At 44.8% G+C, this 20,000-nt stretch overlaps 2 protein-coding genes across 6 annotated transcripts in view; both read left to right on the top strand.

Moving 5' to 3' along the window:
- ube2m (ubiquitin conjugating enzyme E2 M) overlaps positions 1-15,235 on the top strand; it is an 18,562-nt gene extending 3,327 nt beyond the window's left edge. The window contains exons 4-6 of the mRNA XM_079590847.1: positions 8,629-8,732; positions 13,263-13,326; positions 14,388-15,235. Of these exons, the coding sequence (XP_079446973.1) occupies positions 8,629-8,732; positions 13,263-13,326; positions 14,388-14,528 (309 nt within the window). The 3' untranslated portion in view covers positions 14,529-15,235. The remainder of the gene's footprint in view (positions 1-8,628; positions 8,733-13,262; positions 13,327-14,387) is intronic.
- A 4,487-nt stretch (positions 15,236-19,722) lies between these two features.
- Positions 19,723-20,000, top strand: part of kpnb1 (karyopherin (importin) beta 1) — a 31,169-nt gene continuing 30,891 nt past the window's right edge. For 2 of the 5 annotated variants that reach the window (XM_079591603.1, XM_079591602.1), the window contains exon 1: positions 19,730-20,000. This exon is cut by the window's right edge and continues 16 nt beyond it. In XM_079591603.1, the coding sequence (XP_079447729.1) occupies positions 19,977-20,000 (24 nt within the window). In that variant the 5' untranslated portion in view covers positions 19,730-19,976. The other 3 variants (XM_079591601.1, XM_079591605.1, XM_079591604.1) reach the window with 3 other exon arrangements.

Raw genomic sequence — 20,000 nt, 5'->3', positions numbered from 1 at the left:
TGAGGTACAGGCGAACTGAGTGTGTGTCAGTGAGGTACAGGCGAACTGAGTGTGTGTCAGTGAGGTACAGGTGAACTGAGTGTGTGTCAGTGAGGTACAGGCGACCTGAGTGTGTGTCAGTGAGGTACAGGCGAACTGAGTGTGTGTCAGTGAGGTACAGGCGAACTGAGTGTGTGTCAGTGAGGTACAGGCAACCTGAGTGTGTGTCAGTGAGGTACAGGCGAACTGAGTGTGTGTCAGTGAGGTACAGGCGAACTGAGTGTGTGTCAGTGAGTTACAGGCGACCTGAGTGTGTGTCAGTGAGGTACAGGCGAACTGAGTGTGTGTCAGTGAGGTACAGGCGACCTGAGTGTGTGTCAGTGAGGTACAGGCGACCTGAGTGTGTGTCAGTGAGGTACAGGCGAACTGAGTGTGTGTCAGTGAGGTACAGGCGAACTGAGTGTGTGTCAGTGAGGTACAGGCGACCTGAGTGTGTGTCAGTGAGGTACAGGCAAACTGAGTGTGTGTCAGTGAGGTACAGGCGACCTGAGTGTGTGTCAGTGAGGTACAGGCGACCTGAGTGTGTGTCAGTGAGGTACAGGCGAACTGAGTGTGTGTCAGTGAGGTACAGGCGAACTGAGTGTGTGTCAGTGAGGTACAGGCGACCTGAGTGTGTGTCAGTGAGGTACAGGCGAACTGAGTGTGTGTCAGTGAGGTACAGGCGAACTGAGTGTGTGTCAGTGAGGTACAGGCGACCTGAGTGTGTGTCAGTGAGGTACAGGCGAACTGAGTGTGTGTCAGTGAGGTACAGGTGAACTGAGTGTGTGTCAGTGAGTAACAGGTGAACTGAGTGTGTGTGTCAGTGAGGTACAGGCGAACTGAGTGTGTGTCAGTGAGGTACAGGTGAACTGAGTGTGTGTCAGTGAGGTACAGGCGAACTGAGTGTGTGTCAGTGAGGTACAGGCGAACTGAGTGTGTGTCAGTGAGGTACAGGCGAACTGAGTGTGTGTCAGTGAGGTACAGGCGAACTGAGTGTGTGTCAGTGAGGTACAGGCGAACTGAGTGTGTGTCAGTGAGGTACAGGCGAACTGAGTGTGTGTCAGTGAGGTACAGGCGAACTGAGTGTGTGTCAGTGAGGTACAGGCGACCTGAGTGTGTGTCAGTGAGGTACAGGCGACCTGAGTGTGTGTCAGTGAGGTACAGGCGAACTGAGTGTGTGTCAGTGAGGTACAGGCGAACTGAGTGTGTGTCAGTGAGGTACAGGCGAACTGAGTGTGTGTCAGTGAGGTACAGGCGAACTGAGTGTGTGTCAGTGAGGTACAGATGAACTGAGTGTGTGTCAGTGAGGTACAGGTGAACTGAGTGTGTGTCAGTGAGGTACAGGCGAACTGAGTGTGTGTCAGTGAGGTACAGGTGAACTGAGTGTGTGTCAGTGAGGTACAGGCGAACTGAGTGTGTGTCAGTGAGGTACAGGTGAACTGAGTGTGTGTCAGTGAGGTACAGATGTGTGTCAGTGAGGACTGAGTGTGTGTCAGTGAGGTACAGGCGAACTGAGTGTGTGTCAGTGAGGTACAGGCGAACTGAGTGTGTGTCAGTGAGGTACAGGTGAACTGAGTGTGTGTCAGTGAGGTACAGGTGAACTGAGTGTGTGTCAGTGAGGTACAGGCGAACTGAGTGTGTGTCAGTGAGTTACAGGTGAACTGAGTGTGTGTCAGTGAGGTACAGGCGACCTGAGTGTGTGTCAGTGAGGTACAGGTGAACTGAGTGTGTGTCAGTGAGGTACAGGCGAACTGAGTGTGTGTCAGTGAGGTACAGGTGAACTGAGTGTGTGTCAGTGAGTAACAGGTGAACTGAGTGTGTGTCAGTGAGGTACAGGCGAACTGAGTGTGTGTCAGTGAGGTACAGGTGAACTGAGTGTGTGTCAGTGAGGTACAGGCGAACTGAGTGTGTGTCAGTGAGGTACAGGTGAACTGAGTGTGTGTCAGTGAGGTACAGGTGAACTGAGTGTGTGTCAGTGAGGTACAGGTGAACTGAGTGTGTGTCAGTGAGGTACAGGTGAACTGAGTGTGTGTCAGTGAGGTACAGGTGAACTGAGTGTGTGTCAGTGAGGTACAGGTGAACTGAGTGTGTGTCAGTGAGGTACAGGTGAACTGAGTGTGTGTCAGTGAGGTACAGGTGAACTGAGTGTGTGTCAGTGAGGTACAGGTGAACTGAGTGTGTGTCAGTGAGGTACAGGTGAACTGAGTGTGTGTCAGTGAGGTACAGGTGAACTGAGTGTGTGTCAGTGAGGTACAGGTGAACTGAGTGTGTGTCAGTGAGGTACAGGTGAACTGAGTGTGTGTCAGTGAGGTACAGGTGAACTGAGTGTGTGTCAGTGAGGTACAGGTGAACTGAGTGTGTGTCAGTGAGGTACAGGTGAACTGAGTGTGTGTCAGTGAGGTACAGGTGAACTGAGTGTGTGTCAGTGAGGTACAGGTGAACTGAGTGTGTGTCAGTGAGGTACAGGTGAACTGAGTGTGTGTCAGTGAGGTACAGGTGAACTGAGTGTGTGTCAGTGAGGTACAGGTGAACTGAGTGTGTGTCAGTGAGGTACAGGTGAACTGAGTGTGTGTCAGTGAGGTACAGGTGAACTGAGTGTGTGTCAGTGAGGTACAGGTGAACTGAGTGTGTGTCAGTGAGGTACAGGTGAACTGAGTGTGTGTCAGTGAGGTACAGGTGAACTGAGTGTGTGTCAGTGAGGTACAGGTGAACTGAGTGTGTGTCAGTGAGGTACAGGTGAACTGAGTGTGTGTCAGTGAGGTACAGGCGAACTGAGTGTGTGTTACAGGCGAACTGAGTGTGTGTTACAGGTGAACTGAGTGTGTGTCAGTGAGGAACAGGTGAACTGAGTGTGTGTCAGTGAGGTACAGGCGAACTGAGTGTGTGTTACAGGCGAACTGAGTGTGTGTTACAGGTGAACTGAGTGTGTGTCAGTGAGGAACAGGTGAACTGAGTGTGTGTTACAGGTGAACTGAGTGTGTGTTACAGGTGAACTGAGTGTGTGTCAGTGAGGAACAGGTGAACTGAGTGTGTGTTACAGGTGAACTGAGTGTGTGTCAGTGAGGTACAGGCGAACTGAGTGTGTGTCAGTGAGTTACAGGCGAACTGAGTGTGGGTACACACACCTGTACTACACACACCTGTACTGTACACACCTGTACTGTACACACCTGTACTACACACACCTGTACTGTACACATCTGTACTACACACACCTGTACTGTACACATCTGTACTACACACATCTGTACTACACACACCTGTATTACACACATCTGTACTACACACACCTGTATTACACACATCTGTACTACACACACCTGTACTGCACACACACTAGCAAATACACACACCTGTACTGCACACACACTAGCAGATATACACACTTGTACTACACACACACTAGCAGATACACACACCTGTACTGCACACACACTAGCAGATACACACACCTGTACTGCACACACACTAGCAGATACACACATCTGTACTACACACACCTGTACTACACACACCTGTACTGCACACACACTAGCAAATACACACACCTGTACTACACACACACTAGCAGATACACACACCTGTACTGCACACACACTAGCAGATGCACACACCTGTACTACACACTAGCAGATACACACATCTGTACTACACACACACTAGCAGATACACACATCTGTACTACACACACCTGTACTTCACACATTTGTACTACACACACACTAGCAGATACACACACCTGTACTACACACATCTGTACTACACACACCTGTACTACACACACCTGTACTACACACATTTGTACTACACACACCTGTACTTCACACATCTGTACTACACACACATCTGTACTACACACATCTGTACTACAAACACCTGTACTACACACACCTGTACTACACACACTAGCAGATACACACATCTGTACTACACACACCTGTACTACACACATCTGTACTACACACACACTAGCAGATACACACATCTGTACTACACACACACTAGCAGATACACACATCTGTACTACACACACACTAGCAGATACACACATCTGTACTACACACACACTAGCAGATACACACATCTGTACTACACACACCTGTACTACACACACCTGTACTACACACACACACACACTAGCAGATACACACATCTGTAATACACACATCTGTACTATACACATCTGTACTACACACACCTGTACTACACACACCTGTACTACACACACACTAGCAGATACACACACCTGTACTACACACACACTAGCAGATACACACATCTGTACTACACACACCTGTACTACACACACCTGTACTACACACACACACACACTAGCAGATACACACATCTGTAATACACACATCTGTACTATACACATCTGTACTACACACACCTGTACTACACACACCTGTACTGCACACACACTAGCAGATACACACACCTGTACTACACACACACTAGCAGATACACACATCTGTACTACACACACTTATACTTCACACATCTGTACTACACACACCTGTACTACACGCACCTGTACTACACACACACTAGCAGATACACACACCTGTACTACACACACACCTGTACTACACACATCTGTACTACACACACACTAGCAGATACACACATCTGTACTACACACACCTGTACTTCACACATCTGTACTACACACACCTGTACTACACACACCTGTACTACACACACACACACACTAGCAGATACACACATCTGTAATACACACATCTGTACTACACACACACACTAGCAGATACACACATCTGTACTACACACACACACTTGCAGATACACACATCTGTACTACACACACACTAGCAGATACACACATCTGTACTGCACACACACTAGCAGATACACACATCTGTACTACACACACCTGTACTACACACATCTGTACTACACACACACTAGCAGATACACACATCTGTACTACACACACCTGTACTTCACACATCTGTACTACACACACCTGTACTACACACACCTGTACTACACGCACCTGTACTACACACACACTAGCAGATACACACATCTGTACTATACACATCTGTACTACACACACACACTAGCAGATACACACATCTGTACTACACACACACTAGCAGATACACACATCTGTACTACACACACACTAGCAGATACACACATCTGTACTACACACACCTGTACTACACACATCTGTACTACACACACCTGTACTACACACACCTGTACTACACACACACTAGCAGATACACACACCTGTACTACACACACACTAGCAGATACACACATCTGTACTACACACACCTGTACTTCACACATCTGTACTACACACACCTGTACTACACACACCTGTACTACACACACACACACACACACTAGCAGATACACACATCTGTAATACACACATCTGTACTACACACACACTAGCAGATACACACATCTGTACTACACACACCTGTACTTCACACATCTGTACTACACACACCTGTACTTCACACATCTGTACTACACACACACACACACACACTAGCAGATACACACATCTGTAATACACACATCTGTACTACACACACACTAGCAGATACACACATCTGTACTACACACACACTAGCAGATACACACATCTGTACTACACACACACTAGCAGATACACACATCTGTAATACACACATCTGTACTACACACACACTAGCAGATACACACATCTGTACTACACACACACTAGCAGATACACACACACTAGCAGATACACACATCTGCACTACACACATCTGTACTACACATTAGCAGATACACACATCTGTACTACACATTAGCAGATACACACATCTGTACTACACACACATTAGCAGATACACACATCTGTACTACACACACATTAGCAGATACACACATCTGTACTACACACACACTAGCAGATACACACATCTGTACTACACACACACTAGCAGATACACACATCTATAATACACACATCTGTACTACACACACACTAGCAGATACACACATCTGTAATACACACATCTGTTCTACACATTAGCAGATACACACATCTGTACTACACATTAGCAGATACACACATCTGTACTACACACATCTATAATACACACATATGTACTACACACACACTAGCAGATACACACATCTGTAATACACACATCTGTACTATACACATCTGTACAACACACACACTAGCAGATACACACATCTATAATACACACATCTGTACTACACACATCTGTACTACACATTAGCAGATACACACATCTGTACTATACACATCTGTACTACACACACACTAGCAGATACACACATCTATAATACACACATCTGTACTACACACATCTGTACTACACACACACTAGCAGATACACACATCTATAATACACACATCTGTACTACACATTAGCAGATACACACATCTGTACTACACACATCTGTACTACACACACACTAGCAGATACACACATCTATAATACACACATCTGTACTACACATTAGCAGATACACACATCTGTAATACACACATTAGCAGATACACACATCTGTAATACACACATTAGCAGATACACACATCTGTACTACACACATTAGCAGATACACACATCTGTACTACACACATTAGCAGATACACACATCTGTAATACACACATTAGCAGATACACACATCTGTAATACACACATTAGCAGATACACACATCTGTACTACAAATTAGCAGATACACACATCTGTAATACACACATTAGCAGATACACACATCTGTAATACACACATTAGCAGATACACACATCTGTAATACACATTAGCAGATACACACATCTGTAATACACACATTAGCAGATACACACATCTGTAATACACACATTAGCAGATACACACATCTGTAATACACACATTAGCAGATACACACATCTGTAATACACACATTAGCAGATACACACATCTGTACTACAAATTAGCAGATACACACATCTGTAATACACAAATTAGCAGATACACACATCTGTAATACACACATTAGCAGATACACACATCTGTAATACACATTAGCAGATACACACATCTGTAATACACACATTAGCAGATACACACATCTGTAATACACACATTAGCAGATACACACATTAGCAGATACACACATCTGTAATACACACATTAGCAGATACACACATCTGTAATACACACATTAGCAGATACACACATCTGTAATACACACATTAGCAGATACACACATCTGTAATACACACATTAGCAGATACACACATCTGTAATACACACATTAGCAGATACACACATCTGTAATACACACATTAGCAGATACACACATCTGTAATACACACATTAGCAGATACACACATCTGTACTACAAATTAGCAGATACACACATCTGTAATACACAAATTAGCAGATACACACATCTGTAATACACACATTAGCAGATACACACATCTGTAATACACACATTAGCAGATACACACATCTGTAATACACACATTAGCAGATACACACATCTGTAATACACACATTAGCAGATACACACATCTGTAATACACACATTAGCAGATACACACATTAGCAGATACACACATCTGTAATACACACATTAGCAGATACACACATCTGTAATACACACATTAGCAGATACACACATCTGTAATACACAAATTAGCAGATACACACATCTGTAATACACACATTAGCAGATACACACATCTGTAATACACACATTAGCAGATACACACATCTGTAATACACACATTAGCAGATACACACATCTGTAATACACACATTAGCAGATACACACATCTGTAATACACACATTAGCAGATACACACATCTGTAATACACACATTAGCAGATACACACATCTGTACTACAAATTAGCAGATACACACATCTGTAATACACAAATTAGCAGATACACACATCTGTAATACACACATTAGCAGATACACACATCTGTAATACACATTAGCAGATACACACATCTGTAATACACACATTAGCAGATACACACATCTGTAATACACACATTAGCAGATACACACATTAGCAGATACACACATCTGTAATACACACATTAGCAGATACACACATCTGTAATACACACATTAGCAGATACACACATCTGTAATACACACATTAGCAGATACACACATCTGTAATACACACATTAGCAGATACACACATCTGTAATACACACATTAGCAGATACACACATCTGTAATACCAGTGGCGCAAAAAGTGGGCATGCGCTATATGGGCCTCATGGGGGCGCCAAAGCGATGTACAATACAAGTATTGTATTGTAAGTACAATATTTGTTTGGGTATTGTTGTATTGTGTTGTATAGTTGTATTTGTATTGTGTATATGCAGCTGCTGTTATGCGTTTCTAAATCATTTATGCATTTCCTCAATGTTATATAACATTCTAGAGGACTAACCGGCTAGAGTTGGCGCCCTCATAAGATTCCATCATAGAGATTTGACATAGAAAAGAGATGATGATGATGATGATGATGATGAGTAAAGGCCAGGTGTTCTTCTCTTGTAAACGATGATGATGATGATGAGTAAAGGCCAGGTGTTCTTCTCTTCCAGGTAGGACAGGGTTACCCTCATGACCCTCCAAAAGTCAAATGTGAAACGATGGTTTATCACCCCAACATCGACCTCGAAGGAAACGTCTGTCTAAATATTTTGAGGTATAGTGTGCACCTTTTCCTCTCGTTTATCATCGTATACCAGTAGGGCACAGCACAGCTCTATACACCAGCACAGCTCTATACACCAGCACAGCTCTATACACCAGCACAGCCCTATACACCAGCACAGCTCTATACACCAGCACAGCCCTATACACCAGCACAGCCCTATACACCAGCACAGCCCTATACACCAGCACAGCTCTATACACCAGCACAGCTCTATACACCAGCACAGCTCTATACACCAGCACAGCTCTATACACCAGCACAGCTCTATACACCAGCACAGCTCTATACACCAGCACAGCCCTATACACCAGCACAGCTCTATACACCAGCACAGCCCTATACACCAGCACAGCTCTATACACCAGCACAGCCCTATACACCAGCACAGCCCTATACACCAGCACAGCCCTATACACCAGCACAGCTCTATACACCAGCACAGCTCTATACACCAGCACAGCTCTATACACCAGCACAGCCCTATACACCAGCACAGCCCTATACACCAGCACAGCTCTATACACCAGCACAGCTCTATACACCAGCACAGCTCTATACACCAGCACAGCCCTATACACCAGCACAGCCCTATACACCAGCACAGCCCTATACACCAGCACAGCTCTATACACCAGCACAGCTCTATACACCAGCACAGCCCTATACACCAGCACAGCTCTATACACCAGCACAGCCCTATACACCAGCACAGCTCTATACACCAGCACAGCTCTATACACCAGCACAGCTCTATACACCAGCACAGCTCTATACACCAGCACAGCTCTATACACCAGCACAGCCCTATACACCAGCACAGCTCTATACACCAGCACAGCTCTAGCACAGCTCTATACACCAGCACAGCTCTATACACCAGCACAGCTCTATACACCAGCACAGCTCTATACACCAGCACAGCTCTATACACCAGCACAGCCCTATACACCAGCACAGCTCTATACACCAGCACAGCTCTAGCACAGCTCTATACACCAGCACAGCTCTATACACCAGCACAGCTCTATACACCAGCACAGCCCTATACACCAGCACAGCCCTATACACCAGCACAGCCCTATACACCAGCACAGCTCTATACACCAGCACAGCTCTATACACCAGCACAGCCCTATACACCAGCACAGCTCTATACACCAGCACAGCTCTATACACCAGCACAGCCCTATACACCAGCACAGCTCTATACACCAGCACAGCCCTATACACCAGCACAGCTCTATACACCAGCACAGCTCTATACACCAGCACAGCCCTATACACCAGCACAGCCCTATACACCAGCACAGCCCTATACACCAGCACAGCTCTATACACCAGCACAGCTCTATACACCAGCACAGCTCTATACACCAGCACAGCCCTATACACCAGCACAGCTCTATACACCAGCACAGCTCTAGCACAGCTCTATACACCAGCACAGCTCTATACACCAGCACAGCCCTATACACCAGCACAGCTCTATACACCAGCACAGCTCTAGCACAGCTCTATACACCAGCACAGCTCTATACACCAGCACAGCTCTATACACCAGCACAGCTCTATACACCAGCACAGCTCTATACACCAGCACAGCTCTATACACCAGCACAGCTCTATACACCAGCACAGCTCTATACACCAGCACAGCCCTATACACCAGCACAGCTCTATACACCAGCACAGCTCTAGCACAGCTCTATACACCAGCACAGCTCTATACACCAGCACAGCTCTATACACCAGCACAGCTCTATACACCAGCACAGCTCTATACACCAGCACAGCTCTATACACCAGCACAGCTCTATACACCAGCACAGCTCTATACACCAGCACAGCTCTATACACCAGCACAGCTCTATACACCAGCACAGCTCTATACACCAGCACAGCCCTATACACCAGCACAGCTCTATACACCAGCACAGCTCTATACACCAGCACAGCTCTATACACCAGCACAGCTCTATACACCAGCACAGCTCTATACACCAGCACAGCCCTATACACCAGCACAGCTCTATACACCAGCACAGCTCTAGCACAGCTCTATACACCAGCACAGCTCTATACACCAGCACAGCTCTATACACCAGCACAGCTCTATACACCAGCACAGCTCTATACACCAGCACAGCCCTATACACCAGCACAGCTCTATACACCAGCACAGCTCTAGCACAGCTCTATACACCAGCACAGCTCTATACACCAGCACAGCTCTATACACCAGCACAGCCCTATACACCAGCACAGCCCTATACACCAGCACAGCCCTATACACCAGCACAGCTCTATACACCAGCACAGCTCTATACACCAGCACAGCCCTATACACCAGCACAGCTCTATACACCAGCACAGCTCTATACACCAGCACAGCCCTATACACCAGCACAGCTCTATACACCAGCACAGCCCTATACACCAGCACAGCTCTATACACCAGCACAGCTCTATACACCAGCACAGCCCTATACACCAGCACAGCCCTATACACCAGCACAGCCCTATACACCAGCACAGCTCTATACACCAGCACAGCTCTATACACCAGCACAGCTCTATACACCAGCACAGCCCTATACACCAGCACAGCTCTATACACCAGCACAGCTCTAGCACAGCTCTATACACCAGCACAGCTCTATACACCAGCACAGCCCTATACACCAGCACAGCTCTATACACCAGCACAGCTCTAGCACAGCTCTATACACCAGCACAGCTCTATACACCAGCACAGCTCTATACACCAGCACAGCTCTATACACCAGCACAGCTCTATACACCAGCACAGCTCTATACACCAGCACAGCTCTATACACCAGCACAGCTCTATACACCAGCACAGCCCTATACACCAGCACAGCTCTATACACCAGCACAGCTCTAGCACAGCTCTATACACCAGCACAGCTCTATACACCAGCACAGCTCTATACACCAGCACAGCTCTATACACCAGCACAGCTCTATACACCAGCACAGCTCTATACACCAGCACAGCTCTATACACCAGCACAGCTCTATACACCAGCACAGCTCTATACACCAGCACAGCTCTATACACCAGCACAGCCCTATACACCAGCACAGCTCTATACACCAGCACAGCTCTATACACCAGCACAGCTCTATACACCAGCACAGCTCTATACACCAGCACAGCTCTATACACCAGCACAGCCCTATACACCAGCACACCTCTATACACCAGCACAGCTCTATACACCAGCACAGCTCTATACACCAGCACAGCTCTATACACCAGCACAGCTCTATACACCAGCACAGCCCTATACACCAGCACAGCTCTATACACCAGCACAGCTCTATACACCAGCACAGCTCTATACACCAGCACAGCCCTATACACCAGCACAGCTCTATACACCAGCACAGCCCTATACACCAGCACAGCTCTATACACCAGCACAGCTCTATACACCAGCACAGCTCTATACACCAGCACAGCTCTATACACCAGCACAGCCCTATACACCAGCACAGCTCTATACACCAGCACAGCTCTATACACCAGCACAGCCCTATACACCAGCACAGCTCTATACACCAGCACAGCTCTATACACCAGCACAGCCCTATACACCAGCACAGCTCTATACACCAGCACAGCTCTATACACCAGCACAGCCCTATACACCAGCACAGCTCTATACACCAGCACAGCTCTATACACCAGCACAGCTCTATACACCAGCACAGCCCTATACACCAGCACAGCTCTATACACCAGCACAGCCCTATACACCAGCACAGCCCTATACACCAGCACAGCCCTATACACCAGCACAGCCCTATACACCAGCACAGCTCTATACACCAGCACAGCTCTATACACCAGCACAGCTCTATACACCAGCACAGCCCTATACACCAGCACAGCTCTATACACCAGCACAGCCCTATACACCAGCACAGCTCTATACACCAGCACAGCTCTATACACCAGCACAGCTCTATACACCAGCACAGCTCTATACACCAGCACAGCCCTATACACCAGCACAGCTCTATACACCAGCACAGCTCTATACACCAGCACAGCCCTATACACCAGCAGTAACACAGTTCTTTAGCATTGGTTGTTAAAATAATACTGTAAAATCTTACTTTATTCTGCATGACACAAACAGAGATTTTGACAAATGTTCTTGTTGATCTAGAATGCTTTTATTTCTAATATTTTAATGTCTGCTTTTATGAAGTACATTTTTACGGTTTGGAATGGCATGAGATTGAGTAAATAATGACGGCTTTGTGAATTTTGAAGTGATTCCGTTTATCAATTTCTCTCAAACATTTTTATTTTATTTATTTTTACATGATTTTCTTTTCTATTTCCAAAATACTTTCTAACATTCAGTTGTGTGTGTGTTTGAATTGTCCTGGGATTGAGCAGAGCTTTAGTGTTTAACGGCTGGGAATAGTCATGAGGAGTTATGAGAGTGTAATGAGAAGGCCCTTTGACTCTTTATGTTTCAGAGAAGACTGGAAGCCGGTCTTGACGATTAACTCCATCATATACGGACTACAGTATCTGTTCCTCGTAAGTCCCGCTGACATTTCCTGAATGTGGGATCACCAGTGTTTGAATATTCAGATTTTTCATTAAATTTGGTGACACGAACCTCGAAATGTGTGAGGTTCACGTCGATTCGTTAAATTATTCTTTAACCTCAAATCATTGTGTTTTCACTGTTACAATATCCATTGCTTGCCCTAGTTTAAATGCAGTCCATTCACCGTAGATACAATTTCTTATGATTTCTTACAGTTTAAAGGAGTAGTTCACAGAATTAAAATTTGCTAATTGATTTACTCTCCCCCACGTCATCCAAGATGATCATGTGTTTCTTTCTTCAGTGGAGAAGAAGTGAAGGTGTGTGAGGAACACACTCCAGATGTTCTCCATATAGTGTCTTCACTGGTCCAGCGGGTCGAAGGTCCAGATGTGAGTTCCAGTGCAGCTTCAAAGTCTCTCACGATCCCAGCAAACCAGCGGCCATTTTATAACAATAGAAACATTATATACTTTTAACCACAAATGCTGGTCTTGCATGTCCTCGACTTCACGCATTACGTAATCACGTTGGAAAGGATAGGCGAAAAATCATCCGACATCGTTGTTTTGCCGTTTGTTTATTTGTTTGTTTGTTTTGTAAATGGCGTTTGACTCGATCTTTGCACATTGCCTTTATAAACACTGGGTCGGTTCTTCCGCCGACGTCACGCTTGACCTTTCAACCTGATGATGTAATGTGTGGCGCATCACAGCGAGTGCAAGACCAGCTTTTGTGGTTAAAAGTATATAAATGTTTATTTCTTTATAAAATGGCCGCTGGTTTGTTTAGATGAGACTCTTATTCCTCGGCTGGGATCGTGTCGAGACCTTGAAGCTGCAACTCACATCTGGACCTTCGACCCGCTGGACCCCAGTGACATCCACTATATCCACTATAAGTAAATTATCAGGAAATTTTTATTCTGAAGTGAACTTTTCCTTTAATTAGTGAATAGTGTGTCATTTATAGACATGAAAATCCAACTTGCATGCCGTTTGTGAGCAAGCGCCCTGTGCTAATTGTTCCCGTGTGTTTCCGCTTCCAGGAGCCGAATCCCGAAGACCCGCTGAATAAAGAAGCGGCCGAAGTCCTTCAGACGAACCGGCGGCTCTTCGAGCAGAACGTCCAGCGCTCGCTGCGCGGCGGATACGTGGGCGCTACGTACTTCGAGCGCTGTCTGAAATAGTCCCGCGCGCCGGCCCTCACGTCCGAGAATGCATTTATCGTTTACATGCGCTGAGATGCACTGACCGACACACTGACCGGAGCGCGGGGGGGTTATTAAGGAATAGGCTGGGAAAGGCTGGTCAGTGATTGTTGCTCAGAGAATTCAGTCGTATTTTGCCACTATGCTGGTACCCACTGTTTATTTTTGCTGAGATTCACATGCTAACTTATCCTCCCACTCACAGACATGAACCGAGAGCGAGACGTCATTTCACTTCTCTTGTATTCCATTATGAAGGCTCGAGGACTGAGTTCCTCTGGGCTTCTGCGACGGGGTCCTGCCTCGCGGCGCACATATTCAACTGTGTTTAGTAGTCACTAATTTTTATGTTTGCAAAAAAAAAGACGTGTATAGCATCGCATCTGACCAATTCTGATAGCATTGACAAATTGATAACCCGTTGAGCCTGGAGACTGGTTAACACGAGATCCACAGGATCCGTCTGCATATGGGCTGTTGTGAGCTTGGGAGACCTTAAGATGTTTCGCTATAGTTTTCCTGGTTGGGAATGGGTGGGATTGGGTTTTCTTGAGGAGGGAAGGGTATGACGTAGGGTTAGGAATGGTTGCGTAAAATGTTACAATTCTGTTGTGTATATTGAAATCCCAGTTGTTCACGATGACTGCAATATGAATTATGTTAAATAAAATATTGATTTGAATGCCTACATTTTAAGATTAGTGTAAACTACAACAGCAGATTGTCTTTAAAAAACAACAACGACGACAACGACAATAAAATGTTTTATCTGACCTGGACCAAAGTGCCTCTGCATCCGGACAGACAGTTGCATCGTCAGAACATGGATTATCATGTTGATTATTAACTTTACATAGGAGAAAATCAGACATCTGTTCCTGTGATAATCCAAACGCTCTGTTTTGCTGTGTCATCATTAATTAAAAGATGTAAAAATCACATTTCTTTCTAACGGTTTTACACATTACTTCTATATCCAGTGTGGGTGTGCGAGAGAAAGCCACTGCCGTCCTCAGGAAGATCGGGCCACTGTTGGCTGTTAGTCATCAGATTTAAGAAAGGCGTATTTGCTCTGCACTGTGAATAAAGTCTTCAATATCTGGGTCTTTTTCTGGAAGCTTCCATTGGTCCCGGAAGAGTTCTGATTGTCTTCTGTGTTAATCTGTCAGAGGAACTCGGGATGTCATGTTTCCGTGATATTAGGCAAGTTTATTTTCATAACACATTTCATACACAATGGTAATTCAAAGTGCTTTACATAGAAGAAATGTAAATAATCAAAAGAAATAAGAATAATTAAAACAGTTATCTTCAAAGATTAAAATCTTCCTCATACTCTTCCTCCTCTTCATCTTCCTCTTCCTCCTCATACTCTTCCTCCTCTTACTCTTCCTCCTCATCTTCCTCATGCTCTTCCTCCTCATACTCTTCCTCCTCTTAATCTTCCTCTTCCTCCTCATACTCTTCCTCCTCATCTTCCTCATGCTCTTCCTCCTCATACTCTTCCTCCTCTTAATCTTCCTCTTCATCTTCCTCATACTCTTCCTCCTCATACTCTTCCTCCTCTTAATCTTCCTCATACTCTTCCTCCTCTTAATCTTCCTCCTCATACTCTTCCTCCTCTTAATCTTCCTCATACTCTTCATCTTCCTCCTCATACTCTTCCTCCTCTTACTCTTCCTCCTCATCTTCCTCATGCTCTTCCTCCTCATACTCTTCCTCCTCTTAATCTTCCTCTTCCTCCTCATACTCTTCCTCCTCATCTTCCTCATGCTCTTCCTCCTCATACTCTTCCTCCTCCTTATCTTCCTCTTCATCTTCCTCATACTCTTCCTCCTCTTAATCTTCCTCATACTCTTCCTCCTCTTAATCTTCCTCCTCATACTCTTCCTCCTCTTAATCTTCCTCATACTCTTCATCTTCCTCCTCATACTCTTCCTCCTCTTAATCTTCCTCCTCATACTCTTCATCTTCCTCATACTCTTCCTCCTCTTAATCTTCCTCCTCTTACTCTTCCTCCTCATCTTCCTCATGCTCTTCCTCCTCATACTCTTCCTCCTCTTAATCTTCCTCCTCATACTCTTCCTCCTCTTAATCTTCCTCATACTCTTCCTCTTCTTAATCTTCCTCATACTCTTCCTCTTAATCTTCCTCATACTCTTCCTCCTCTTAATCTTCCTCATACTCTTCCTCCTCTTAATCTTCCTCATACTCTTCCTCCTCTTAATCTTCCTCCTCATACTCTTCATCTTCCTCATACTCTTCCTCCTCATACTCTTCCTCCTCTTAATCTTCCTCATACTCTTCCTCTTCTTAATCTTCCTCATACTCTTCCTCTTAATCTTCCTCATACTCTTCCTCCTCTTAATCTTCCTCATACTCTTCCTCCTCTTAATCTTCCTCATACTCTTCCTCCTCATACTCTTCATCTTCCTCATACTCTTCCTCCTCATACTCTTCCTCCTCTTAATCTTCCTCATACTCTTCCTCCTCTTAATCTTCCTCATACTCTTCCTCTTAATCTTCCTCATACTCTTCCTCTTAATCTTCCTCATACTCTTCCTCCTCTTAATCTTCCTCATACTCTTCCTCCTCTTAATCTTCCTCATACTCTTCCTCTTAATCTTCCTCATACTCTTCCTCCTCTTAATCTTCCTCATACTCTTCCTCCTCTTAATCTTCCTCATACTCTTCCTCCTCTTAATCTTCCTCATACTCTTCCTCCTCTTAATCTTCCTCATACTCTTCCTCCTCTGCCTCTCAGATTGTTTCCATCTACTGTACACTTTTCATATTTCATACTCAACATATTTCATAGGTGGTTTGATCACATCATTAGAAATAAGTGTGAACAATGTTGGCCTGTTGTGTGCAAACGCTGTCAACTATGTGTTCAGTTCAGTTCAGTTCAACTTTATTGACAGACTCAAGGTCCATTAGAAAACCATAAAAAAAAAAACAGCAACAACACAACAACAACCAAACAATTACCAATTATAAAAGACAGTTATACCAGTGCTTCCACAGCTGTGACTGGTATCGCACAACACTTTCACTAGGATTTACCAGTAACTTAATAATACCATTCTGAGAACCATCCAGTCGACCAATACATTTGTACATCAGATTTCTCAATAAAGCCTGAAAAGTGTTGACTCTTGCATTACAAAACAATTCACTTGCACTACACCACCTAGGTTTTTGAAGCAATATTCGCATACAGTCATTATAAGCCACCAGAAGCTGATGTATGGTTGTCTTTTTAAACTTGGCCCACAATGGGGCAGTGTAGAGTGGAGTACAGTGGGCTTGAAGAGCCTTATCTTGACATTGTCGGAACACATATAGAATTTTCTTGCTAACATGTTAGCTTGAGCATAAAGCATACGACACTGCCTATACATGTCATCATCATCAGACAATTGATCTGTGAGGAAGTGCCCCAGGTATTTTGTTTTATTACAAACACCTAGCACTTTGCCTGCCAGATAAAAAACTGGATAGTTGAGGTCTTTATCCCCTTTTGTTCTGCATATCATGACAACACTCTTCTTAGCATTATACTGCACGTCATATTTGAGCCCATAAGCAGAACATATATTCAACAACTGTTGAAATCCCGCACTGCTAGGGAAACAACAGCCAGATCATCGGCATACATAAAATGATTTATTAAAGCGTTACCAATCATACAACCAGTTTTGCCGCCTCTTAGTTGTTCTGATAAGTCATTCATATACAGGTTGAAAAGGGCCGGGGAGACTTGTCTTGTCGACTTGTCTTACTCCATTACCAACACTAAACGAGGGGAGACTCTATTACCCCATCTGACCTGCATACTCTGGTTGGCATACCAGAACCCTAACCCATACCAGAACCCTAACCCATACCAGAACCCTAACCCTAACCTAACCCATACCAGAACCCTAACCCATACCAGAACCCTAACCCATACCAGAACCCTAACCCTAACCTAACCCATACCAGAACCCTAACCCTAACCCTAACCTAACCCATACCAGAACCCTAACCCATACCAGAACCCTAACCCATACCAGAACCCTAACCCATACCAGAACCCTAACCCATACCAGAACCCTAACCCATACCAGAACCCTAACCCATACCAGAACCCTAACCCATACCAGAACCCTAACCCTAACCCATACCAGAACCCTAACCCTAACCCATACCAGTATGCCAGTATTCTTATCATGCTGTCAGGCACGCCCCTTTGTTTCATTTTCAGAAACAACTTCCGATGATTGACTCGGTCAAAAGCTTTAGAGGCGTCTATAAAACCAATTAGAACAGAGGAGTTTTGCCTCCTGTATACTTCAACTACTTCTTTCAAGGCATATATACACAAACCAGTACCATGTTTAGCCTTAAAGACAAACTGGTTGTCTGTAGTATCAATATACTCACTCAAACGATGTAATAAAATCCTCTCTAAAACTTTAGATAACACACTGGCTAGTGCGATGGCTGGCTGGATGTTATGTGCCTTATCAGAGCCAGTAAAGGATGATCTACTTGCCTCATACATAGCATCCACAATACAATCACACATTGCACATAAAGCTTCACAATGAGCATTGTCATTACAATTTACATTAGAGCACATAATTGCACTTTTTGGCAAATATACACTACTCAGAAGAACATCTGTTTTAATACAACAAAACATCCTCATTTGTGAGCTTAGCCCAATCCAGTTTAGCTTTACAAGCACTATTACCCACACTGGTCATTTCAGGAAGACTGTCAACATCAAGCAACACAACAAACGGTACATGATCAGACATGGACGTTTATACAATATTTTCATTGATCGCAAACAAGCATGGGCATCTGCAGTGTTGATGCACTGATCAAGCCATGATGTTGTGTGCCAGGCTTCACTTATGTAAGAATAGCTATCTGCAGGTAACAACAACTGGCTGGATAATATAAGTTTATTGTCTTCACAGAACTGTATATGTTTAGCAAAAACTGAAAACTTGAGTGAGAATGTGTTTTAAATATTTTTTAAATAGAGTGCATGGGATTAGAAAATGTTTAAGGTTTTAAAGAAAGAGTGATTTATTCAACAAAGGGGTTCAGACTAGGAATTTGGTTCAGAGAATGAGGTTTAGTGTTTAGCAATTGTGAAAAACTGATGATGCCGTTTCTAACACGAGCGTGCGAGCGTCGTGATGCTGCGCGTGGGCGGAGACTGTGAGGTCAGCGCGTGACGTCAGCGCGTGATATCGTTCGCAGGCGGGAGTTCCGCGCGGCCTTTTCCTCGCGACAGCGGCTGATGAAGAAGCGGATACCCGCGAGAACTGCTCGTCCTCGTTATTAGGCGTGGACGCGATTCTGACTTTACACGACCGATTCCCCGTTCCCGTCACTGCAGATCTCGTCGCGTTTGCGCGCGTCAGGATGGAGCTGATCACAATCCTCGAG

The sequence above is a fragment of the Phoxinus phoxinus genome, assembly GCF_949152265.1.
Source record: "Phoxinus phoxinus genome assembly, chromosome: 19".
Classification (NCBI taxonomy): domain Eukaryota; kingdom Metazoa; phylum Chordata; class Actinopteri; order Cypriniformes; family Leuciscidae; genus Phoxinus; species Phoxinus phoxinus.
Note: the sequence above shows the minus strand (reverse complement) of the source record. Positions and strands in the feature narration are given on the sequence as shown.